Source organism: Callithrix jacchus, chromosome X, assembly GCF_049354715.1.
Source record: "Callithrix jacchus isolate 240 chromosome X, calJac240_pri, whole genome shotgun sequence".
Taxonomy (NCBI): domain Eukaryota; kingdom Metazoa; phylum Chordata; class Mammalia; order Primates; family Cebidae; genus Callithrix; species Callithrix jacchus.
The window spans coordinates 126,285,857-126,307,890 of NC_133524.1; the positions used below are offsets into that span (position 1 = coordinate 126,285,857).

The 22,034-nt window shown below is 38.3% G+C and overlaps 1 protein-coding gene and 1 pseudogene across 12 annotated transcripts in view; one reads left to right on the plus strand and one right to left on the minus strand.

Annotated features, from left to right (window-relative positions):
* The window catches only part of ENOX2 (ecto-NOX disulfide-thiol exchanger 2), a 290,714-nt gene that overhangs the window by 8,401 nt on the left and 260,279 nt on the right, over positions 1–22,034 (minus strand). For all 12 annotated transcript variants that reach the window (XM_078363075.1, XM_035289389.3, XM_078363071.1 and 9 more), the window contains 2 exons: positions 5,939–6,120; positions 2,474–2,581 (listed from right to left, as the gene is read on the minus strand). In XM_078363075.1, the coding sequence (XP_078219201.1) occupies positions 2,474–2,581; positions 5,939–6,120 (290 nt within the window). The remainder of the gene's footprint in view (positions 1–2,473; positions 2,582–5,938; positions 6,121–22,034) is intronic.
* LOC118150644 (SREBP regulating gene protein pseudogene) lies at positions 15,678–16,326 on the plus strand (annotated as a pseudogene).

Consider the following 22,034-nt stretch of genomic DNA (forward strand, 5'->3'; position numbering starts at 1 on the left):
TGAGAATATCTTTTCTGTTTTTATAAATGTGAAGGGAAAGCTTTCAGAAGAAGGAATAAAAGAAATCACTACTTCTGTCTTTTACTGCTGAAAAGAAAATGCTGCTGAAATGCTCCTTGGGGGTCATATCATGACTGATTCAGATGCATTTTCACTTCTTCCCTTCCACAAACGCTTAGCAGGGACAGGATTTCTTCTGTTTTCTTTAAAGATGTCTTCAAAGCTTCCAGGATGCTGTCTCTGAATGAAATGAATAGTCTATACTGCAAGACATGTTGTTTTGTGAATTTACAGGCTTACTGGCTGTAATCAGAGGGGAACCCTTTCTTGATGAACCTATTCAATCTTTGGCCTTTAGATTTCAATCCAGACAGTAACCATTATAACAAGTTTGATTTAAACTACTAGCTTACCTCTAAGCCACGGGCTTCACATCTGCTTCGACCCCCTTAAAACATTAAATGATATGGTAAGCCGTTTCTTAAGTGTGAGAGTTTAACAGATTGTGGTTGATTTAGATGTGAAAATATTCTGAGAAGTTTTAACCATCTTGAATAAAACTGCAGCCTTATTTCAACCTTACTTCAATTTTATTATAGCCGGCATTTAAAAAATTAGAAGGTACACTGAAGGGATGCTTACCACCTTGAATTTTACTAGCAGATTCAAAGAGCTTAGTTCTTTCCGCAGTAAGACAGACATAAGTCACATTGTTATATTGCAAAACACTGACAATAACTCACCCTGTAGCTTACTGTCAAGAAACCCAAAGAAAAGCAAATTTAAAAAAAGATCCCTCCTCACCAAAACTTATTGCTTTCCTTTCAACCTGAAATTATTTTTGCAGTCTAATGCGATGGTACTTTGCTTCCTAACCTAATTGTGTCAGGTTAAAATATTTGGTCACAAATCAGCTTCCCAGAGAAGATCACTTCATAATGAACTGTCATGAATTTCTCTAAAAGAAGTTTTGCTTAAAATAACAGGAAAAACATATTTTGACTCGCTGATTTTTGGATCATCCGTTGGATCTTTTCCCCTGTCCTCATCAGCCACCACTTCATGGTCTATTCAGTTTCCAAATGAGAAACACTTGTCCTTAGGCACCATATGGCAAGTTTCTTCTATGCCATTTGACCTCTTACTTCCTTACATGAAATACTTTACAAAGCAGAAAGCTACTTACACACACACACAAAATATCCTTAGGTCAAATCGTGATGTCAACCCTGAAGAGTAATTCTAAAGCATAATGTCATGAGCATAACCCCATATATATCTAGTCTTCTGGCTACATATTCCATTTTACGCGGGAAGCAAAACAGAGCTATGTGGCAGCTCTGGGACATTTTAAAAGCCCTGATGGTATGAGAAAAGTCCTGATAAGTAGAGCAGCTTTGGCACTTTTCAATTAAATGCTTGACAAATGAATTTCTCTGGGATTGTGCTTGTTTCTTTAATAGTGCCCACAAAACTGGAAAGTGAGTTGGTTTTATGAAGTGGAAAAATTAAAAGTACGTTGCAAATGGCCTCTAGAAGAAAACATTTTCAATCATTTGTCTCAACTACACCAAGGTTGCCAGTTCTTAATGGCACTCTAGGGGAAGGCATTGTGCTGATAAACACATTCAGGGCCTGTGTGCTCTGCATCTTCCTGAGCTGAGAACAGAAAATACAGAGAATGCGCTCTTGAGGAACTCTGTCACTGTTGATTTCTGACTCTTGGTTCAAGCTCCTAATCTTCTGGTCAATGGGCTTCTGTTTTCAGAGGACAACTTCAGCTTAATGTTGATGCATTGAGGCAACTGGAGAGGTTGACTTTATACATCTTGAATAGAAGGGGCACCTGATTCATGGTTGCAATACATGATTCCATCTAGATGTTAGACTCTCTGGTCCTCATTGGTGGTTTTTATTGCTGAGACCTCTCACTTAATAAAGTCCCATCTTAGCTTCTAGCTTTAGAATACTGTGTCTCATTTTCCCCCAAGGTTTCCCTCCTCTTGGTGTTGGCTATTACTCTCATCTCAGCTGCTTCTTATTACACTAAATGGACTAGCTGCAAGGAAATGTCATGTGCTAGCTGCACTTGTGTTTCTTCCTTTAATGAAATGCTCAATTAAAAGTACTTTGTGTCATGTGAGTTTTCGATGTTGCTATTTGCTTGACAAGATGAAGCAGGCAAGAGGTGCACCCTCTGGTCTTCTTCAAGAGAGAAGACTGAGGAATTTTAGGGATGAATTGACTTCTTATCCATTGAAAGGTATGCATTCAAGAAGACTTAGAAATGCCAAGGACTCATACATAAAAGCAAAGCCCTTAATATGAGAATTACCCCTGAGGGGGGCTTTTAATCCTCAGTCAGCCAGATATTCCCCATTAATTTCTAGAGCAGTAGCTTCCAGGGCATTTTCACTGTCACTGAAAAGTAAGTAAAGAGGCAAGGAAAAAGGTTCACTTAGGGCACAAGTACCTTTTCTTTAAGATTTTCCAACATTTTTTCCACCTGTAACTTGTCATCTTTGAGTTTTTCAAGTTCAGCTTCTTTCTTTTTGTATTCCTCTTGGACTTTAAGTAGATGCTACCAGAAAGACCAAAGACAATCAATGTATTAATTAAGGAGCCACACTTCATTTAAATTCCCTGGCTGAAGTTAGATATCAGGTGGGCCTGCCTCACTTTCCTCCAGCACACACAACCATTTTTCCATACAGAGATTGGGAAAATCATGATACTTTTCACTTTACATTATTTTATATGGCTTTTCCGAAATTCCTTTGAACTTGTTAATATTTTAGAAAGGTCCTGAGAAACTAATTGATCCAGTCACTTAACTTCTTTCCTATTCTGGCCAGGGGTCAGAGTAGGGTGCAGTTAATACTGTGTGAGCAACGTTTTGATTGCTGCATAGAAGTAAATGTAATGTTGTAAAACATTCTTGCAAATAGCCATTTGCCAAGCCAAGTTCAATTTCTGTGAGGAAAGTAGTAAAGAATCCAAATTTTATGTATGTTAGTTTCCATATAAGTAGGCAGGAAGCTATATTTGGCATTATTAATAATTTCTTTTTTAACTATCATCATTTTTTTTATTTCTGACGTTTAAAAAAATTATTTATTATTCTTTAAGTTCTGGGGTACATGTGCAGATCATGCAGGTTTGTTACATAGGTATACACGTGCCATGGTGGTGGTTTGCTGCATCCATTGCCCTGTCATCTACATTAGGTATTTCTCCTAATGCTATCCCTCCCAAATCCCCCCATCCCCTGCTATTCCTCCCCTAGCCCCCCACCCCCAGGCCCTGGTGTGTGATGTTCCCCTCCCTGGATCTGTGTGTTCTAATTGTTCGACACCCACCTACGAGTGAGAACATGTGGTGTTTGGTTTTCTGTTCTTGTGTCAGTTTGCTGAGAATGATGGCTTCCAGATTCATCCATGTCCATGCAAAGGACAGGAACTCATACTTTTTTATGGCTGCATAGTATTCCATGGTGTATATGTGCCACAATTTCTTTATCTAGTCTATCATTGATGGGCATTTTGGTTGGTGCCAAGTCTTTGCTATTGTGAACAGTGCTGCAATAAACATACATGTTCATGTGTCTTTATAATAGAATGATTTATAATCCTTTGGGTATACACCCAGTAATGGAATTGCTGGGTCAAATGGTATTTCTATTTCTAGATCCTTGAGGAATCGTCACACTGTCTTCCACAATGGTTGAATTAATTTACACTCCCACTAACAGTGTAAAAGTGTTCCTATTTCTCCACATCCTCTGCAACATCTGTTGTCTCCTGATTTTTTAATGATCACCATTCTAACTGGTGTGAGGTGGTATCTCAACATGGTTTTGATTTGCATTTCTCTAATGAACAGTGACGATGGACTTTTTTCACATTTGTTATCTGTATAAATGTCTTCTTTTGAAAAATATCTGTTCATATCCTTTGATCACTTTTTGATGGGGTTGTTTTTTTCTTGTAAATTTGTTTAAGTTCTCTGTTGATTCTGGATATTAGCCCTTTGTCAGATGGGTAGATTGCAAGCATTTTTTCCCATTCTGTTGGTTGCCAGTTCACTCTATTGGCAGTTTATTTTGCTGTGCGGAAGCTCTTAAGTTTAATTAGATCCCATTTGTCTATCTCGGCTTTTGTTGCCATTGCTTTTGATGTTTTAGTCATGAAGTCCTTGCTCATGTCTATGTCCTGAATGGTGTTGCCTAGCTTTTCTTCTAGAGTTTTTATGGTGTTAGGCCTCATGTTTACATCTTTAATCCATCTAGAGTTAATTTTTGTATAAGATGTAAGGAAGGAATCCAGTTTCAGCTTTCTGCGTATTTATTGAGTGCCTAACATGTACTAAGCATTGTGTATGATCTCATTTAAGCCTCACAATGACCCTATGATACTATTATCCCTAAGGCTTGAAGAGGTTAAGTGGCTTCCCTAAGGCCATTCAGATAGTTGGTGGTAGAACTGGAATTTAAAACCAGGTTGGGTCTACCCCAGAGTTCATGTTCTTACACGCTTTATCATACTCGACATCTTTTAAGATAAGATGGGGGAAATTTTATCATTGTTTATAAGGCATTTTTTCAATACAAAATAATCGAATGAGTGAAATTAATTTTTAAGAGGTAGAGACCTAATTCTCACTGAAGTCTCTGGAGTGATGAAATAAAATTTCATCATTTTTGAATTGCATTTAAGTAGCAGAACTATCCTTATGTGAAATGGTTTGAAAATCAAAGAGGGGGAAAAACAGCAACAACAAAAATGTTTCTGAAGTCTTGTCTTTCAGAGGCTTGCAAAAGACCACTGGAAGGGCTAAAAAGCATGGTACAATGCATACTGTCAATGTTATTTGAAGTGTAGGTGAGGAGGTGCATTTTTTTCATAGAAAGATCTCTGATATAATTTACATGTTCTAATTAAACTCCATGGTGATGGTAAAAGGAAGGTAAGCATTACTTCACACATTTTGTTAATAGAAAAGGCAAAATATTAATGTCATATTACTTGTTGTACAGGAGACAGTGGTGGCAGAAAGAATAAAATAGGGTTCCTAGTTCCAAAAGAGACCCCGTTCATGATTTGTAATTTCCAACCAGCAATTAGCTTTGCCCTAGATAATTTCAAGGAATACAGTTAAAAACTGTTGCACGATTTAAGGTGTAAGGACAGTGGCTGGTGGTCTAGCATGACAGAAAATGACACTGCGCTTACTCGGAAGCAATACTCCTTTACTGTAGTGAAAGCAGCTGTCGATATCTTTTAAACTGTAAGATCACTCCTAGATGTTGAACATCTGCTACACTATGTTTTCTGTGAATGCAAGCACAGTTGGTACATTTATTTACTTTACTTTTTACGCTTTGAATTATGCACAGGTAAACTCATTCGCATAAGTGACTGTTAATACAAACCAAAATAAAAACAAATTGGTATTATGAGCTTAAAGCATTGGCACTTAAAAATGTATAATGTACCTACTTCTACTCAAATCAAGGGTAGATTCCTGCCATTCCTTTTAAAAGGCTGTATTTCTTGGTATTCTATCAACTAGATACTTGTTCATCAGCACTTTTTCATATTTAAATAATTGAAGTTCTTCATAAAGACCCCGAGGCCCTGTCTAGATCCCTAAGTACCTTCTGAAGCATAAGGAAAAGATTAGATTATATTCAGCATAGTTTAATGTTAAATATTTTTCACTGAATGCTCATTCTTTGAAAACTGGCAACCCATTGCTATCTCTGTATTAACTAGAATATTTAATTAAACACAACACATAATTCCTTCCTCAGCCATGCCAGATAATATTACATCAAGAATAATAGGTTTGATTTTCTATTTGCTTTCAGGGGACCCTTTTACAGGCGAGAAGCTGATGCTACCCTACCCAGAAGCTCAGAAAACCACATTGCCTTTACCTGTTGCATTCCTTGCAGGGCTTGCTGCAGGAGTTTCAGCTGCTGTTCTTTGTTTGGGTCATCTTCTCTTGGGGCTTTGCCTTGCTCTTGCTTGAGCAGTTCTACTTCATTCCGGTAGGCATCGAGCTGCCAACGGAGGCTGTCATTTTCTTCCTTCAGAGCTTCTGCCTGTGATACTAAGGCTAAAGAATCAGTATAAAATATTAAACCATATATCCAGATTCATCTGTGGTTCATCTGAGTACCCAAAAAGTTGGTTTTTCCTCTTGATGAAGAACTTTAGGTTGGAGTTGGCCATGTCAGCAAGAAATGGACACAAAAGCACACAGGCCCGTTTTTATAAATGAACTAGGATTTCAACACACAAAAGTTCACACCATGTTCCTCATTCTCTACCTCAAGTATAACTAAGATGTTTCTAGGTAACATCAATTTCTTTTATTTGAAATGTAGGAAATGATACCAGTCCTGTAATAATAAAATATAGGACCAATTCCCTTGAATCAACAACTGCCTACACAATAATGTTGCTGACAGATGTTGTTAAAGAATGTAGCATTGAGAAACTTAACCTTGGAATTTCCTGCTGCTCTGTAGCTTCGTATGAAGAGTAAGAGTCTAACTTCAGTTACACTCATTTTATTTTTACTGAGAATGTAAATCTGAGTAATGAAGAATCAAAGTAGTGCCAGAGCTTAGCAGGCTGGGAAGCAAATGCTGAGGGAGATGATTATAGGAGGCACACAAATATGGGAGTCCAAAAAAGGAAATACGAGGCACAGATGGGGTTGTGTTAGTGAATATACAATTCCATTTCAAGATTTCTTAATATGCACGTTTTCATGTACTTCTTTTCAAATAACTGTTAAACAACAATTTGAAACACACACACACACACACACACACACACACACACACACACACACAGAATGTAACATCGACTTGTCCCACAGAGGAAAGGTAAATGTAAAAACTAAGACACAAGATTTCCAGTTTCCAGTCTGGTATGTAAAGATCTTTAGAAGCTGCCACTTTGTCTTACTAACAAGTAAAATGCTGAATAACCTGAAAAATCAACAACTCTTTTTATATTTGCTACAAAGTGTGGTCACAGGGCAAACAGCTGCCCCCAAAACTGGAGATACAGACAGGTGAATATAGAGAATCACAGCTTACTGGACCAAAAACCCATGAGCATAAACCTCTATGGGAACCAATCCCTGGGTAGAAAAACCTAACCTGTAGTTAATGAATTGCTAAAGGCTCAGTGTGGACAAGCCTGTGAGTTAAAAACTCCAGGAGGACCCAGTCATTGGAGAACTCCCACATATTTGTAAGTTTTACCTCCAGGAGATATACCAGGTCCTCACAGTGACTATCAGAGAAAAATCTCCTCATGTTTCCGGCAGGGGAAGGGGAAAAGGAACCATTTTGAAATTGCAGACCATTCTGGTATTCTTCACAAGGCCTGCCCTCAGGAAAAACTGTTTTATCAGACCCTCACCTGCTGGGGTTTCAGAATAACCTAACAGACCTGGGGGAATATAAATATCCAACTGCAGCCCCCTCCAGCCATCCTGTCCCACAAAAGGTGTGTGTATGTGGGGGGTGGGTGAGAGGGGGATAAAACAGAAGCACGGGTGAAGTTCGCAGTTCAGGGACACAGGTTCACCAAAAAACTGAGACCTAATCATAGAACTAGAGAATGCTTTCCCTCCACACCTTACCTCCACATCACTAAAGGGCTACTTATAAGAGTTTCTTTCACCTAGTACAACATGCCCAGATTCTAACAAAAAGTTACAAGGCATACTAAACAGTAGAAAACACAATTTTAAGAGTTAAAGCAAACACCAGAACCAGACTTATATGGAAGAGATGTTGGAATTATCAGACTGAGATTAATATGCAATGGGGTTTAATGAAAACATTAGACAACATGCAGGAACAGATGGATAATAAAAGCAGAAAGAAGAAATTCAAAGAAAGAATAAAATTAAATATTAGAGATCAAAAACACTAGTCGAAATGAAGAATGCCTTTGACGGGGTCATTAGTAGACTGGACCTAGCTAAGGAAAAAAAATCCCTGAACTTGAAGATAGATGATAGAAACTTTCAAAACTGAAAACTTGTCTTAGTCTGTTTTAACTGCTATAACAAAATACCACAAACTGGGTAGCTTATAAACTACAGAAATTTATTTCTCACAATTCTGGAAGCTTGGAGGTCCAAGATCAAGGTGCCAGCAGCTTCAGTGTCTCATGAGGGCTTATTTCCTAATTTATAGATGGTGCCTTCTACCTGTGTCCTCACATTAGGAAGGGGCAAGCTGGCTCTCTGGGGTTTCTTTTATAAGAGCACTAATCCCATTCATGAGGGCTCTGCCCTTATGACCTAATCACCTCCCAAAGGCCTCACCTCCTAATAACACATTGCTGATCAAGTTTCAACATGAATTTTGGGGAACACATAGATTCAGACCATAGCCAAAACAAAAAGAAAAAAAAAACAACAACAGATGCTGGTGAGGTTGTGGAGAAAAAGGAACAGTTTTACACTGTTGGTGGGAGTGTAAATTACTTCAACCACTGTGGGAGACAGCGTGGTGGTTCCTCAAAGACCTAAAGGCAGAAATACAATTTGACCCAGCAATCACATTACTGTGTGTATACCCAAAGGAATATAAATCATTCTATTATAAAGACACATGCACATGTATGTTCATTGCAGCACTATTCAGAATAGCAAAGACATGGAATAAACACAAATGCTCATCAATGATAGACTGGATAAAGAACATGTGGTACATATGCACCATGGAATACTATGCAGCCATTGAAAAGAATGATAACATGTCCTTTGCAGGGACATGGATGTAGCTGGAAGTCATTATCCTCAGCAAGCTAATACAGGAACAGAAAACCAAATACTGCATGTTGTCAGTTATAAGTGGGAGCTGAATGATGAGAACACATGGACACATGGGAGGGAACAACACAAACTGCAGCTTGTTGGAAGGTGGGGGTGGGAGGAGGGAGAGCATCAGGAAAAGTAGCTAATGCACACTGGGCTTAATACCTAGGTGATGGGATGACCTGTGCAGCAAACCACAATGGCATGCATTTAGCTGTATAACAAACCTGTACATCCTGCACATGTAACTCTGACCTTTAAATAAAAGTTGAAAATAAAACAATACTTAAAAAATTGCAAAACAGAATATCTAAGAACTATAGGACCACTATAAAAGGTAGAAGCATATGTAATGGGAATACCTGGAAGGAGAAGAAAGAAAGAAATAGAAGCAATATTTGAAGCAATAATGACTGAGAATTTCTCCCAAATTAATGTCAGATACCAAACCATAGATCCAGGAAGTTCAGAGACCATCAGACAGGATAAATGCCAAAATCCCTTAAGCCTAGGCATATCATATTCAAACTTAAGAAAATCAAAATAAAGAAAAAATCTTGAAAGAAACCACAAGGGAAACTAACACCTTAGCTACAGAGGAGCTCAAATAAACATTATATCTGACTTCTTTTCAGAAATTGTCCAAATAAAAGGATAGTGGAATAAAATATTTATGGAGTTAAGAGAAAAAAAATCAGCAACCTAGAATTCTGTACCCTGTGAAATATGGATTTACATAAAGGAAGAGCATCAAAGAATGAAAAAGTGAAGGTAAAATAAAAACTGTTGGCCAGGTGCGGTGGCTCATGCCTGTAATCCCAGCACCTTGGGAGGCTGAGGCAGGTGGATCACCTGAGGTCAGGAGTTCAAGACCAGCCTGGCCAACATGGTGAAACCCCTGTCTCTACTAAAAATACAAAAAATTAGCCAGGCAGGGTGGTGGGCGCCTGTAATCTCAGCTACTTGGGAGACTGAGGCAGAAGAATTTTACTTGAACCTGGGAGGCGGAAGGTGCAGTGAGCCGAGATCGTGCCATTGCACTCCAGCCTGGACAACAAGAGCGAAACTCCATCTCAAACAACAACAGAACACAAACTTTTTATTTTTCTTCTTAACTGTTCTATTATAGCATATAACTTTTCAAAATAATAACAAAAATGTATTCATTTATTTATGCATAAATATGTATATACAGGTTAACAATCTGTAATGCAAAATGCAAAATCTGAAATGCCCCCAAATCTGAAACTTTTTGAGCACCAACAAGATGATCAAAGGTCATGCTCAAGGGAAGTGCTTACTGGAGTATTTCAGATTTCAAATGTTCAGATTAGAGATGCTGAACCAGTAAGTACAATGCAAATATTCCAAAATCCAAACAAAGTCCAACATCGGAAAAACTTCTGGTCCTAGGCATTGTGGATAGGACATACTGAATCTGTATACAGGCATGCCTCATTTTATTGCATTTAGCTTTATTGAACTTCAAAGATTTTTTTTTTTAACACATCGAAGGTTTGTGGCAGCCCTGTGTCAAGCGAATCTATTGGTGCCATTTTCCTGACAGCATGTGCTCACATTTTGATAAATCTCTGGGTCACATTTTGGTAATTCTCACAATATTTCAAACTTTTTCAGTATTATTGTACCTTTGACACTGATCTGTGTTCAGTGATCTTTGAATTACCACTGTAATTCTTTTGGGTGCCATGGACTGTGTCCATAGAAGACAGCAAACTTAGTTGGTAAATGTGTGTTCTGACTGCTCCACTGATCAGATAATCCCCCATCTTTCTTCCTCTCCTTGGGCCTCCTTATTCCCTGAGACACAACAATATTAAAATTAGGCCAATTGATACACCTTCAATAGCCTCTAAGTGTTCAAGTAAAAGGAAGAGTCACACGTTTCTCACTTTAAATCAAAGCTAGAAGTGATTTAGTTTGTTGAGGAAGGCATGCCAAAAGCCAAGATAGGCTGAAAGCAGTACCTCTTGCACAAAACAGTTAGCCAAGCTGTGAATGCAAGGAACAAATTCTTGAAGGAAATTAAAGTGCTACTCCAGTGAACACAAGAATGATAAAATGAAACAGCCTTACGGCTGATATGGAGAAAGTTTTAGTGACTTCAATAGAACAAACAAGCCACATATTCCCTTAAACCGAAGCCTAATCCAGAGTAAGGCCCTGACTCTCTTAAATTCTATGAAGGCTGAGAGAAGTGAGCTGAAGAAGCTGCAGAGGAAAAGTTGGAAGCTAGCAGAGGCTGGTTCATGAGATTTAAGGAAAGAAGCCATCTCTATAATATAAAAGTGCAAAGTAAAGTAGTAAGTGCTGATGTAGAAGCTGCAGCAAGTTATTCAGAAAATCTGGCTAACACAGTTGATGAAAATGGCTACACTAAACAATAACTTTTCAATGTAGATAAAACAGCCTTCTATTGAAAGAAGATGCTATCTAGGACTTTCATATCTGGAGAGGAGAAGTCAATGCCTGGTTTCAAAGTTTCAAAAAATAGACTGACTTTTGTTAGGGGCTAATACAGCTGGTGAATTTAAATTGAAACCAATCCTCATTTACTATTCCAAAAATCCTAGGACCTTAAGAATTATGCTAAATATACTCTTCCTGTGCTTTAGAAATGGCATAACAAAGCCTGGGTGACAGCACGTCTGTTTACAGCATGGTTTACCAAACATTTGAAGCCCACTGTTGAGGCCTACTACTCAGAAAAGAATATTCCTTTCAAAAGATTACTGCTGTTGACAATGCACCTAGTCACCCAAGAGTACTGATGGAGAAGTACAAGGAGACAAATGTTGTTTTCATGCTTATTAACACAACATCCATTCTGTAGCCTGTGGATCAAGAAGTCACTTTTCAAGTCTTATTATTTTAAAAAACTCATTGCATAAGGCTATAGTTGCCATAGATAGTGATTCCTCTGATGGATCTGGGTGCAGTAGATTGGAAACTTTCTGGAAAGGATTCATGATACCATTAAGAATGTTCATGATTCAGGGGAGGGGGTCAAAACATCAACATTAACATGAGTTTGAGAGTTGACTTCAACTCTCATTGATGACTTTCAGGAGTTCAAGACTTCAGTGGAGGAAGTAGCTGCAGATGTCGTGGGAATAGCAAGACAGCTAGAATTAAAAGTGAAGCCTAAAGGTATGAATTGAATTACTGGAGCCTACTGATAAAAACTTAATTAACAAGGAGTTGCTTCTTATGGATGAGCAAAGAAAGTGGTTTCATGAGATGGAACCTATTCCTGACAAAGATGCTGTGAACCTTGTTGAAATGACAAAAAATATTTGAGATATTTCATAAATATGTTGATAAAGCAGTGGTGGGGTTTGAGAGGACTGAATTCAATTTTGAAAAAAGCTATCAAACAGCATCACATACTACAGAGACATCTTTAATGAAAAGAACAGTCGTTTGATACAGTATACATTACTGTCTTATTTGAAGAAATTGCCACAGTCACACCAACCTTCAGCAACCACCACCCTGCTCAGTCAGCAGCCATCCACATAAAGGCAAAATTCTTCCCCAGCAAAAAGATTACAACTTGCTGAAGACTCAGATGATAGCATATTTTTTTAGCAACACAGTCTTTTAAAATTAAGGTATGTACATTGATTTTTAGACATTATGCTTAAAAGGCTATATTATAATGTAGACTTAACTTTTACATGAACTGGGAAACCAAATAATTCAGATGGCTTGCTTAATTGCAATCTTAGCTTTTTTGCAATGATCTAAAATGGAACCTGCAATATCTTTGAGATAAGCCTGTATGCATTTATGTATGCTTATGAACAAGTGAAATAAATAACAGCAATGATACAAGAAATGGAAGGGGAGAATTAGGAGCATTTTGCTATTATAAAATATTTGCAGTACCCATGAAATGGTATAGCATTATTTGAAGTGGGCTTGAATTAATTGTAAATGTATATACTCTAGGGCAACCACTAAAAAAAAGTGAAAAAAGAAGTATAAATGATAAAATAAAGGAGAGTAAATCCAAATAATATATGTTCAATAAAAAATACAAAAGGCAGAACAAGTACAGAAGACAATACTAGAAACAAAAAACAAGGATAACCAAAAGAATACAGCAACAAATATGGTAGATATTTATCCAACTATTAAAAATTATTGATCTAAGTATGCTAATTAAAAGACAGATGTCAGTGTGGATTAAAAAAATAAGATCTAACCATAGGTTGCCTACAAGAAACCCACTTTAAATATAAGGGTGCATATAGATTAAAAGTAAAAAGTTGGAGAAAAATATACCATTTTAACACTAATTAAAAGAGAGTTAAAGTGGCTATATTAATTTCAGACAGAGCTGATTTCAGAGCAAAGAAATTTATCAGGGAAAAAGAGGGGCATTGCATACTATTGAAGGTGTTAATGCTCCAAGAAGACATAACACTACTGTTTATGAGCCTAATAACAGAGCATTAGAATACACAAGTGAATAACTGATAGACTGCAAGAAATACATGAATCTACTATACAGTTGGAGAGTTTAGCACCTTTCTATCAGAAATGGACAGATCCAGCAAACAGAAATCAGTAATGACACAGTTGAACTCAACATCACCATCAAATCACTAGTTATAATTATCATGTATAGACTTTCATCTAATCAAAGCAGATTACATATTCTTTTCAAGCTCACATGGAAGTTTAACCAAGAGAGACCACATTATGGGCCATAAAGCACACCTTAAAAAGTAAAAGATAGAAATTTTACAATGTATGTTCCCAGATCACAATGCAATTAAATTAGAAATCAGTAACAGAAAGATAACTGGAAGTTCACCAAATGAAAGGAGATTGAACAGTACACTTCTAAGTAACACATAAATTAAAGAAGAAGTCTCAAGAAAAATTTACAAGTATTTTAAAATAAATGAAAATACAAGTTATTAAACTTTGTGAAATGCAGTGAAAGCAGTACTTATGAGGGAAATTTATAGCATTTAATCCATATATTAGATATAAAGAAAGTTCAGTAATCTAAGCTTTTAACCTAGGAAACTAAAACAAGAAGAACAAATTAAATCCAAAGTAAGCAGACAGTTTGTCAGTTTATTACAAAACTAAGCATACTCTTGTCATACCATCCAGCAATCATGCTCCTTAGCATTTATCCAGATGAACTAAACTTGTGTCCACACAAAAATCTGGGCATGAAGGTTTACAGTAGCTTTATTCATAATGGCTAAAAGTTGGAAGCAATCAAGATGTCCTTCAGTAAGTGAATGCATAAATAAACTGCAATACATCCAGACAATGGAATATTATTCAGTGCTGAAAAGAAATGAGCCATCAAGCCATGAAAAGACATGAAAGAAATTAAATGCATATTACTAAGTGAAAAAAGCCAATCTGAAAAGGCTATATACTATAGGATCAGAACTATATAATATTCTGGAAAAGATGAAACTTTTTACTCGAGACAGTAAAAAGATTAGTCATTGTCAGTGATTAGTGAGGAGGAAGGGATGAAAAGGTGGAGCACAGAGGATTTTAGGGCAGTGAAACTATTCTGTATGATACTACAATGGTGGATACATACCATTTTAAATTTGTAAAAACGCAAAGAATATACAAGACCAAGAAAGAATCCTAATGTAAACTATAAACTTTAGGTAATGATGATATATTAGTGTAGGTTCATCAATTATAACAAATTGTAATCAATTGTAACAAAAATGTACCATTTTGGTGGAGGATGTTGATAGTGGAGGATACTGAGCTTCTATAGGGACAGAGATTATATGGAAACTCTCCGCTTTCCATTCAAAAACCTTTCCATTCAATTTTGCTGTGAATGTAAACTGCTCTAAAAAAGAAAGCTTATTAATTTAAAAAATAAAGGAAACTTAGGTTATATGTAATTATTTATGGTTTAGGGCACACTTTTCAAGTTCAAAAATAATAAAGTGTATTTCAAAATATTTAATCAGAAGATTTTCATTCACTCAAAATTCACTGAGTACCTTTAGAATGAAAAGTAGAATGAAGTGGAAAACAAAAAAAAATTGTAAGGGTAGGACATAAATTAGGTAAAAGGCAAAGCTTTTATTTAGAGCTGTCTCCTCAACCTTATTTTTAATGAGAACCAAATAATTATGGTAGGTTTTCCATAGGTATTAAAGAGGTCAATAACACTAGTTTCAATGTAGTCCAGAAAATACAATTTAGAAAGTCAAGTTTCAGGCATATGACTATGGTTTAAAAAAATGATTCCACTAGTTTTGGCTGGGCCAGGCTCACACCTGTAATCCCAGCACTTTGGAGGGCTGAGGCGGGCAGATTACAAGGTCAGGAGTTCGAGACCAGCCTGGCCAACATAGTGAAACCCCACCTGTATGAAAAATACAAATATTAGCCAGGTGTGGTGGCATGCGCCTGTAATCAAAGCTACTCAGGAGGCTGAGGCAGGAGAATTGCTTGAACCTAAGAGGCAGAGGTTGCAGTGAGCTGAGATCGTGCTATTGCACTCCAGCCTGGGTGACAGAGTGAGACTCCATCTCAAAAAAAAAAAAAAAAAGATTCCACTAGTTTCTATCGTTTACAAGCCAAATTAATGGAAACATTTGTAGTTTATAACTTTTTTGATTACTAACAGAACACAAAACTCAGAAAAAGAGACATTTTAAAAATGGATCAAAGCAGACTGGGCCGCGGGCCTTGGGGCCTGCGCCCGCCTGGAAGGATGGGACTGCAGGGCGCATAAAGGCGGGGCCTGCTGGGTTCTGTGCCCGGCCGCCGCGCCCCACATTCGCGCTGGGATGGGGAACCTGGCGGCCACGATGTGGCGCCGGCTTCCTCGGAAGAGGTGGGTTCTTGCCCTGATCTTTGGGCTGTTGCTTGTCTACTTTCTCAGCAGCACCTCCAAGCAAGAGGAGAGGGCAGTGAGAGATAGGAATCCCCTGCTGGTTCAAGACCGTGATCAGCCCACCCAGTGGGAAGTGCAGTTTAACTTGTGCAACAGCAGTCGTCTGAGCAATCAGCATCGCAACTCCATTCAAGGGAAGTTGCTGTCAGCCCTACCTCCTCACGGATGGGCTCCACTACGTTTGTGAATGGCTACTGTGACATGAGTGTCCCTAGCACAAAGCAGTACTGCTGCGATGGCCGCTGGTCCAGCGGCTGCTGAGTACTGTGTCTCCTGCTGCCTGCAGCCCAGCAAGCAACTTCTGGAGCACTTCCTCAACTGGGCAGCTGTGGCATTCCACAACCTCTTCATGGCAGTCGAAGATCACTTGGAGTTGTGCCTGGCCAAATGCAGGATCTCATCCCAGAGCGTGCAGCATGAGAACACCTATTGGGACCCCATAGCAAAGTACTGCTATGAAGAAAGCCTGCCTGAGCTCTTCCCTGCATGAGGGGTGCAGGGGACTTGCTCCAACCTGGCTGAGGAAGCCTCACTGACGAACTCGCCTCCTGAGGCCCAGCTTCAGCGCTCAGGCCAGGCTGTGGGAAGAAGACAAAGGCAGCACTAGGAAACCTTGGCTTTGACCACTTCTTGTGTTGTCATCTTTGGCTTTGCTCACCACCCGGGCTTACCAGATGGAACTCTTCTGTAAAGCAGCTTGGACCCACCAGCTGGTCTCATTTGGGAAAGATGAAACCACAGGCCAGGCTCATGGCAGTGCTGGCATTCTTGGACAACTGGACCCTGAGACCTAAACATAGAGCTGTGACTTGTGTTCATCGGGGGCTGGTGTTACTTCTAGGTTTGATCCAGGCCTTTTCACTGTAAAAAATTATTTATTGGATTCCTTTGGAGTAGTGGGGAAATTATAATGTTTTATGTAGGAAAATGCCTTGCCCTTCTAGTTAAATATGTTCAAGGAAATTATTTTTGTTGTTCTGTGTTCTCCAGTTTCAGGAGTTAAGTCATCCCTTCACCTAGATAAAATGCTTTGTCTTTTAGAATGTCGATGTTCTCTCTAGGCAGTTATTTTTGTTTGTATTTTGACAGTATCAAGCATAGCCCCTGAACATAACCTGTTAGCCATATCCTGATGTCTAAAATTATCTAAAAACTCAGACACTCTTCCATTCTAATATAACTGCAAGATTTCTGGCAGTAGGCACTGTGTGCCTGCCCTCAGGTTCTTTTCCACTGGTGGTTGAATGTGCTCATATGCCCTATGAAGAGCACTGTTTTAGTAGAAATCTACCTTCTCGTCTTGGAGGAATTTGTTCTCATTTCTTTTGCCACTTAAAATTAACTGTGGGCTGCTCAGCCAGGATACAATGGGAGCCTCAGGAAGGTCAGAGGCAACGTCCTTTGTTCTGTCAATAGAAACCCAATGTTGAGGCAATTCCTAAACAGAGATGCACCTAGCAGCATGCTGTATGTGTTAACTCTTTATTGCTTTCAGCTTTAGGGGTGTAACAGATATAAATGTTTAGTTCCCCTATGATTTGCAAAGAAGAAGGAGAAACCCAACTTGTCAGAGCACTGCAAGAGAACAGTCTTACTCCTGCCCTGAGTGGCAGATGAGAATGGTCATTATGGCTTAGACAATGCTGCACATGTCGGTTGGTGTGCCCTGAATCCACGTGCATAAATCATTCCCCATTTTTCTACTGTAACACAGATTCTCTGGCCCAAGGTCTACAATATTTGATCCTAAGATCGAGATATCATGCCCACTGAATAGTACTGCTCTTCGATTTCAGGAGTCACATTAACACACAACTCTCCTATATTCCTTTACTAACCTCGGGATTGAGCAAGGTCTTTTTAATTTGTTTTTGGTTCAAATTATTGACCTGGGAGCAGGGTGCTAGTTCTATGGTCAGTATTCAACGTTCTTTTTTCCAGTGGAGCTTTTTCTTTGGGCCATATTTGCCTTCCAATACATTTCAGCAATATGTAGTGGTAATTTTCCTTAACTTCCTATTACTACCTCTTATACCTATCTCCCAGAATAATTTGCCTCCCTTAAATACGTTTTTTTAGAGGGTAAGCTGTCAGGCAATTTTTAAAATATTAGATCCCAAGAAATCTATTCCATTTGCATTAAATTTTTCAGATTCTGTGTGTTTGCAGGAGGACTAAATCAAACTCTGATATGAAAAAATAATAATAAAAAATTGATCAAAATTACAATCTGTATATTAAACATATAGGAAAGTTAAAAGGCAATTTGACAAAAATATTAATTTTCTTAATTACCTATAGGGAAGAACTTTGGGTAGAAGAAAGTAAAAGAAAAGTAATAGAAATTAAACCATTAAAATTATTAGCTATAAATGGTCAAAGAAGTGTTTATCTAAAGGAATTTCAAGGAGAAGATTCATCTTCTACATAATGAATGAAAAAAACCTGTGCATTCCAAATATGAAATTTTGCTATGGTTTGGTTATGATTTATTTGTCTTCAGCAAAACTCATATTGAAATTTCGTCTCTAATATGGTGGTGTTGGGCTTAGTGGGAGGTGTTTGGGTCATAAGAGTGGATCCCTCATGAATAGATTAATGCCCTCCCTGGTGGGGCGGGGGTGCATTCTCACTCTATTAGTTGTATAAAAGAGCCTGACACCTCCCCTCTCCTCTTGCTTCCTCTTCTACCATGTGATCTCTGCCTACACTTGCTTCCCTTCACCTTCTGCCATGAGTGGAAGCAGCCTGAGGCTCTTATCAGATGCAGATACTCAATGTTGAATTTTCCAGCCTTTGGAACTGTCAGCCAAATAACCTCTTTTCTTTATAAATTACCCAGTCTTAGGTATTCCTTTATAGCAACATAAAATGGACTAAGACAAATATATAGAAAAAACCTCATATTAGCATGAAAACATTCCGTACTCCTAAAAGGAAGCTGCCTTTAGAGAGGTGCTGGCTTTAATTCAGTTCCTTGAACATGAGGGTTTCCCTAAAACTATTATGTACTGATGTAGGCTGCTACAGTCATATTGTCTATCAAAAGCAGAAAGTGGCAATGTAATAGGAAGGCTTCTGGTTAGAAATATCTTCTACTAGTGTTGAGATGTTCTTAGCATCCACATTTGTTTTCTGTGGATAGCCATGCAATGTTCTTGATACAACAGTTCTAAACCTTGCACTTTGGTTTTAAAAACTTACAAAAGATCTTTGGCATGACATATTCATTTTATGATTGGTTTTATTATTTATTTTAACTTTTGTTGTCACCATGCAGATGCTGTGTCTTTTGGATTCCAGACACTCCAAATAATATCTCTCCTTGCCATCTCTTCTAGTGGCTGGGATACTTTTCAGGAGACAAGCACTAACAACAACATCAAAAGTAGATACTATGAGTGAAGATTAATTTTATATACAAAACTCTATAGAAAAAGGCATATTAACTATCTGCCAAAGAGGAAGAAATATTTGGTTTGCTTGCAGGGTCAATACCAAGGACAGTATGTTGAGCTGGGGTTTGGCCAAATAGTACACAGGTTACTCTGTAAATCAAGTGACTCCTACAGATGAACAATTATTTATTTCTGCTTTGGTTTGCATGTTTGTCCTCTGGCAGTCCACATGGCTCAATACAAAATAGGGATATTTCATTTTCCTCCTTTGTTTCTTCTTGTACTGCGGGCCAGTAATTATGCTCATGTTCTACATGTCACACGGAGATACACGGAAGAGAAAAGGGCAAAGATCTAGGAGAATGATTAGAGGGGTATTCTCTAGTTTAAACGTAAAAATATTTTCCCTCTGAGAAAATGAGGAGGAGAGACTGTTTTTGTCCTGGGGGAAAGGGCAGGCTGATGAGCAGTGATGGATATCTGCAGCCACGTGGGAGCAGATAATAATCTCAGTTTGGACCTGTCACCAAGCAAAAGAAAATGCGATCACCTGTAATGCTACTGAAGGGACCTTACCTACAAAATATATTTCCCACTCTCTGAAATGAGGGTTTTTGTCATTTTAATGAGGACACCAAGTCTTTCCTTTCACAGACTTAATATTAATTGGGCCCATTTCTGAAGTTGAAGTTCTTTGTACATTGCCAGAACATTGAAAAGTTCAATATTACCTTTTAATAATATGTTTGAGTAGGTGAATCTATCAGTCCTGATACTAAAGAGCATATAGTACAGTGAATGTATTCATATCCTGCCATCATTAGTTCTTGGCTTCTCCTTTTTGACTATGTCCTATGTGGGAAAAATATTTCTCTTTATGACGATTGTTCCACAGATCTGAAGGCTGCCAGTTCATCACGGCAATATGAAAGTACCAAGGCAGCTGTGAACTCCTCTTTTTACAGGAGCCACTAACAGCAAAATCCCAGACATGTTTCTGTACAATAAAAGATCAAACATGATTTTGTGCCATTAAAAAATTAGTGCCTGAGTCTCGGTACAAAGAAAACAAGAAAAAAAATAGTGGAAGTAAATTCAGGGAGTCAGCCACCCTTTTAAAGCTTCATTACAGGAGATGCTAAAAATGTTACAAAATTATAGAAGGAAGAATGGGTAACATTCCTCTCAAGACTCATAAGGAAGTTTGAGCTACAGTGATTCACAAAGGGAAAAAGCTGAAAAGAACAAAGAGTGGGAAGAAATAGCAGGAGATGATATGAATAAGACATGTTGGGGTGGTTGCACATCAGTTCAGGCAAAAAATCTCAAGTGGGTTCCCTGACCTCACAATGCCTTGCTTTTCCTTGCCTCTACAGGTTATTATCTCCATTCCAATCAGGCTTCTGCCAGTATGGATGCCCCTGGAACATCATTGTTACCCCTGTTAGATCTCTAAATTCCCATCCCAAACCGAATCCTCATCTGCCAGTTTTCTCACTGCCCCTCATCACCCCGAGACTGCTCTCTTTCCTTGCTGGGATTTTTAATCTCATAGGGCGGCCAACTTCACTAAGCAAGTTCATTAACTGTTTTCTGGCTAGATAGATTTCACTGCAAACTCCTCAGTGCCTTCTATTGCTTCAGCTTCCTGAAAACATCTGGCCAGGCTTACCATGCCAATCCCCAACTCACAGTCACTTGACACAACTCTCTCTCATCCTGGGCCACAGAGAACTCTTATAGGAAGTTGCAGAGCTAGGCAGCTAGATCAGTAGACACTCATGTTGGCCCTTGCTGATGGGTCTGTCACCTCTCACTGATTTCTTACTTCCATACTGCCCATAGCATTTATTCCAAATCAGTTCCTGTCTCCATGTGGTCTCATTTCCAAATCATTTTTGTGATGAATAAATTATCTCTTAGTGTATGGAGAAGCCTGGGCTACCTATATACTTTCAGCATCCCCTCTCTTGTCTCAGATAAAGAGGGCTCTCTTCTCTCTAAAGTAAACTCTATCTGATTATGGATCCCTTCCCCTCTTCTTTTCAAAGATTTTACTTCCACAAGTACTCTTTTATTTTCTAGCATCTTCAGTCTCATACTCTCCATTGCCTCCTTCCTTTTTATTGAACAACAACAACAAAGAAAACCCCTTAACTTTATTGATTCTAGTTGCCATTTATAATATCCATTATTTGATTTTGTTTAGTAGCCAACTTCTTGACCTATGGTCTTTCTTTACTTTCTTTTATTAATATCATATGTTCCGGCCTCTATCTCTATCACTCTACTAAAATAGCTCTTGCCCAGCACTGTTCTCTGAATTCCTATTTTTCTTTGTAACACTGACTAATGTCAATGACTACTTACTCTATAAAAGCTTTTCTTGGTTTCCACAACCCAATTATTTTCTAGTTTTCTTCCAGCCTCTCACAACTGCTTCTTTTCTAACTCCTCTGCAAACTCCTCTTTCCTTCTCCCTTACTGTGGTGGGGCCCCGAATTCTGTATTCAACCTTTTGCTGTTCTTTCACTTGTTTTTCATACTCATTTAATAAAATTCTCAGGGCTTCTGACAACACCTCTACACTACCATCCACTATTCCTTCTAGTTTGTTCACTGTAATTTGAATACAAATCCCTTCTGCCCATTTCTCAATAACCTACTATCTGCAGTTCATCTCATCATATTCTGCAAATCAGTCCCATCCATTAGTCCATTTCTGTCAGTTCTACTGTTACAGTTTGAATTGGGTCCTTTCAAAAAAGATAAGTTGAAGCTCTCGGAATCTGGCTTATATGGAAACAGGTTTTTTACAGAGGTAGTCAAGCTACAATGAGGTCATTATGGTG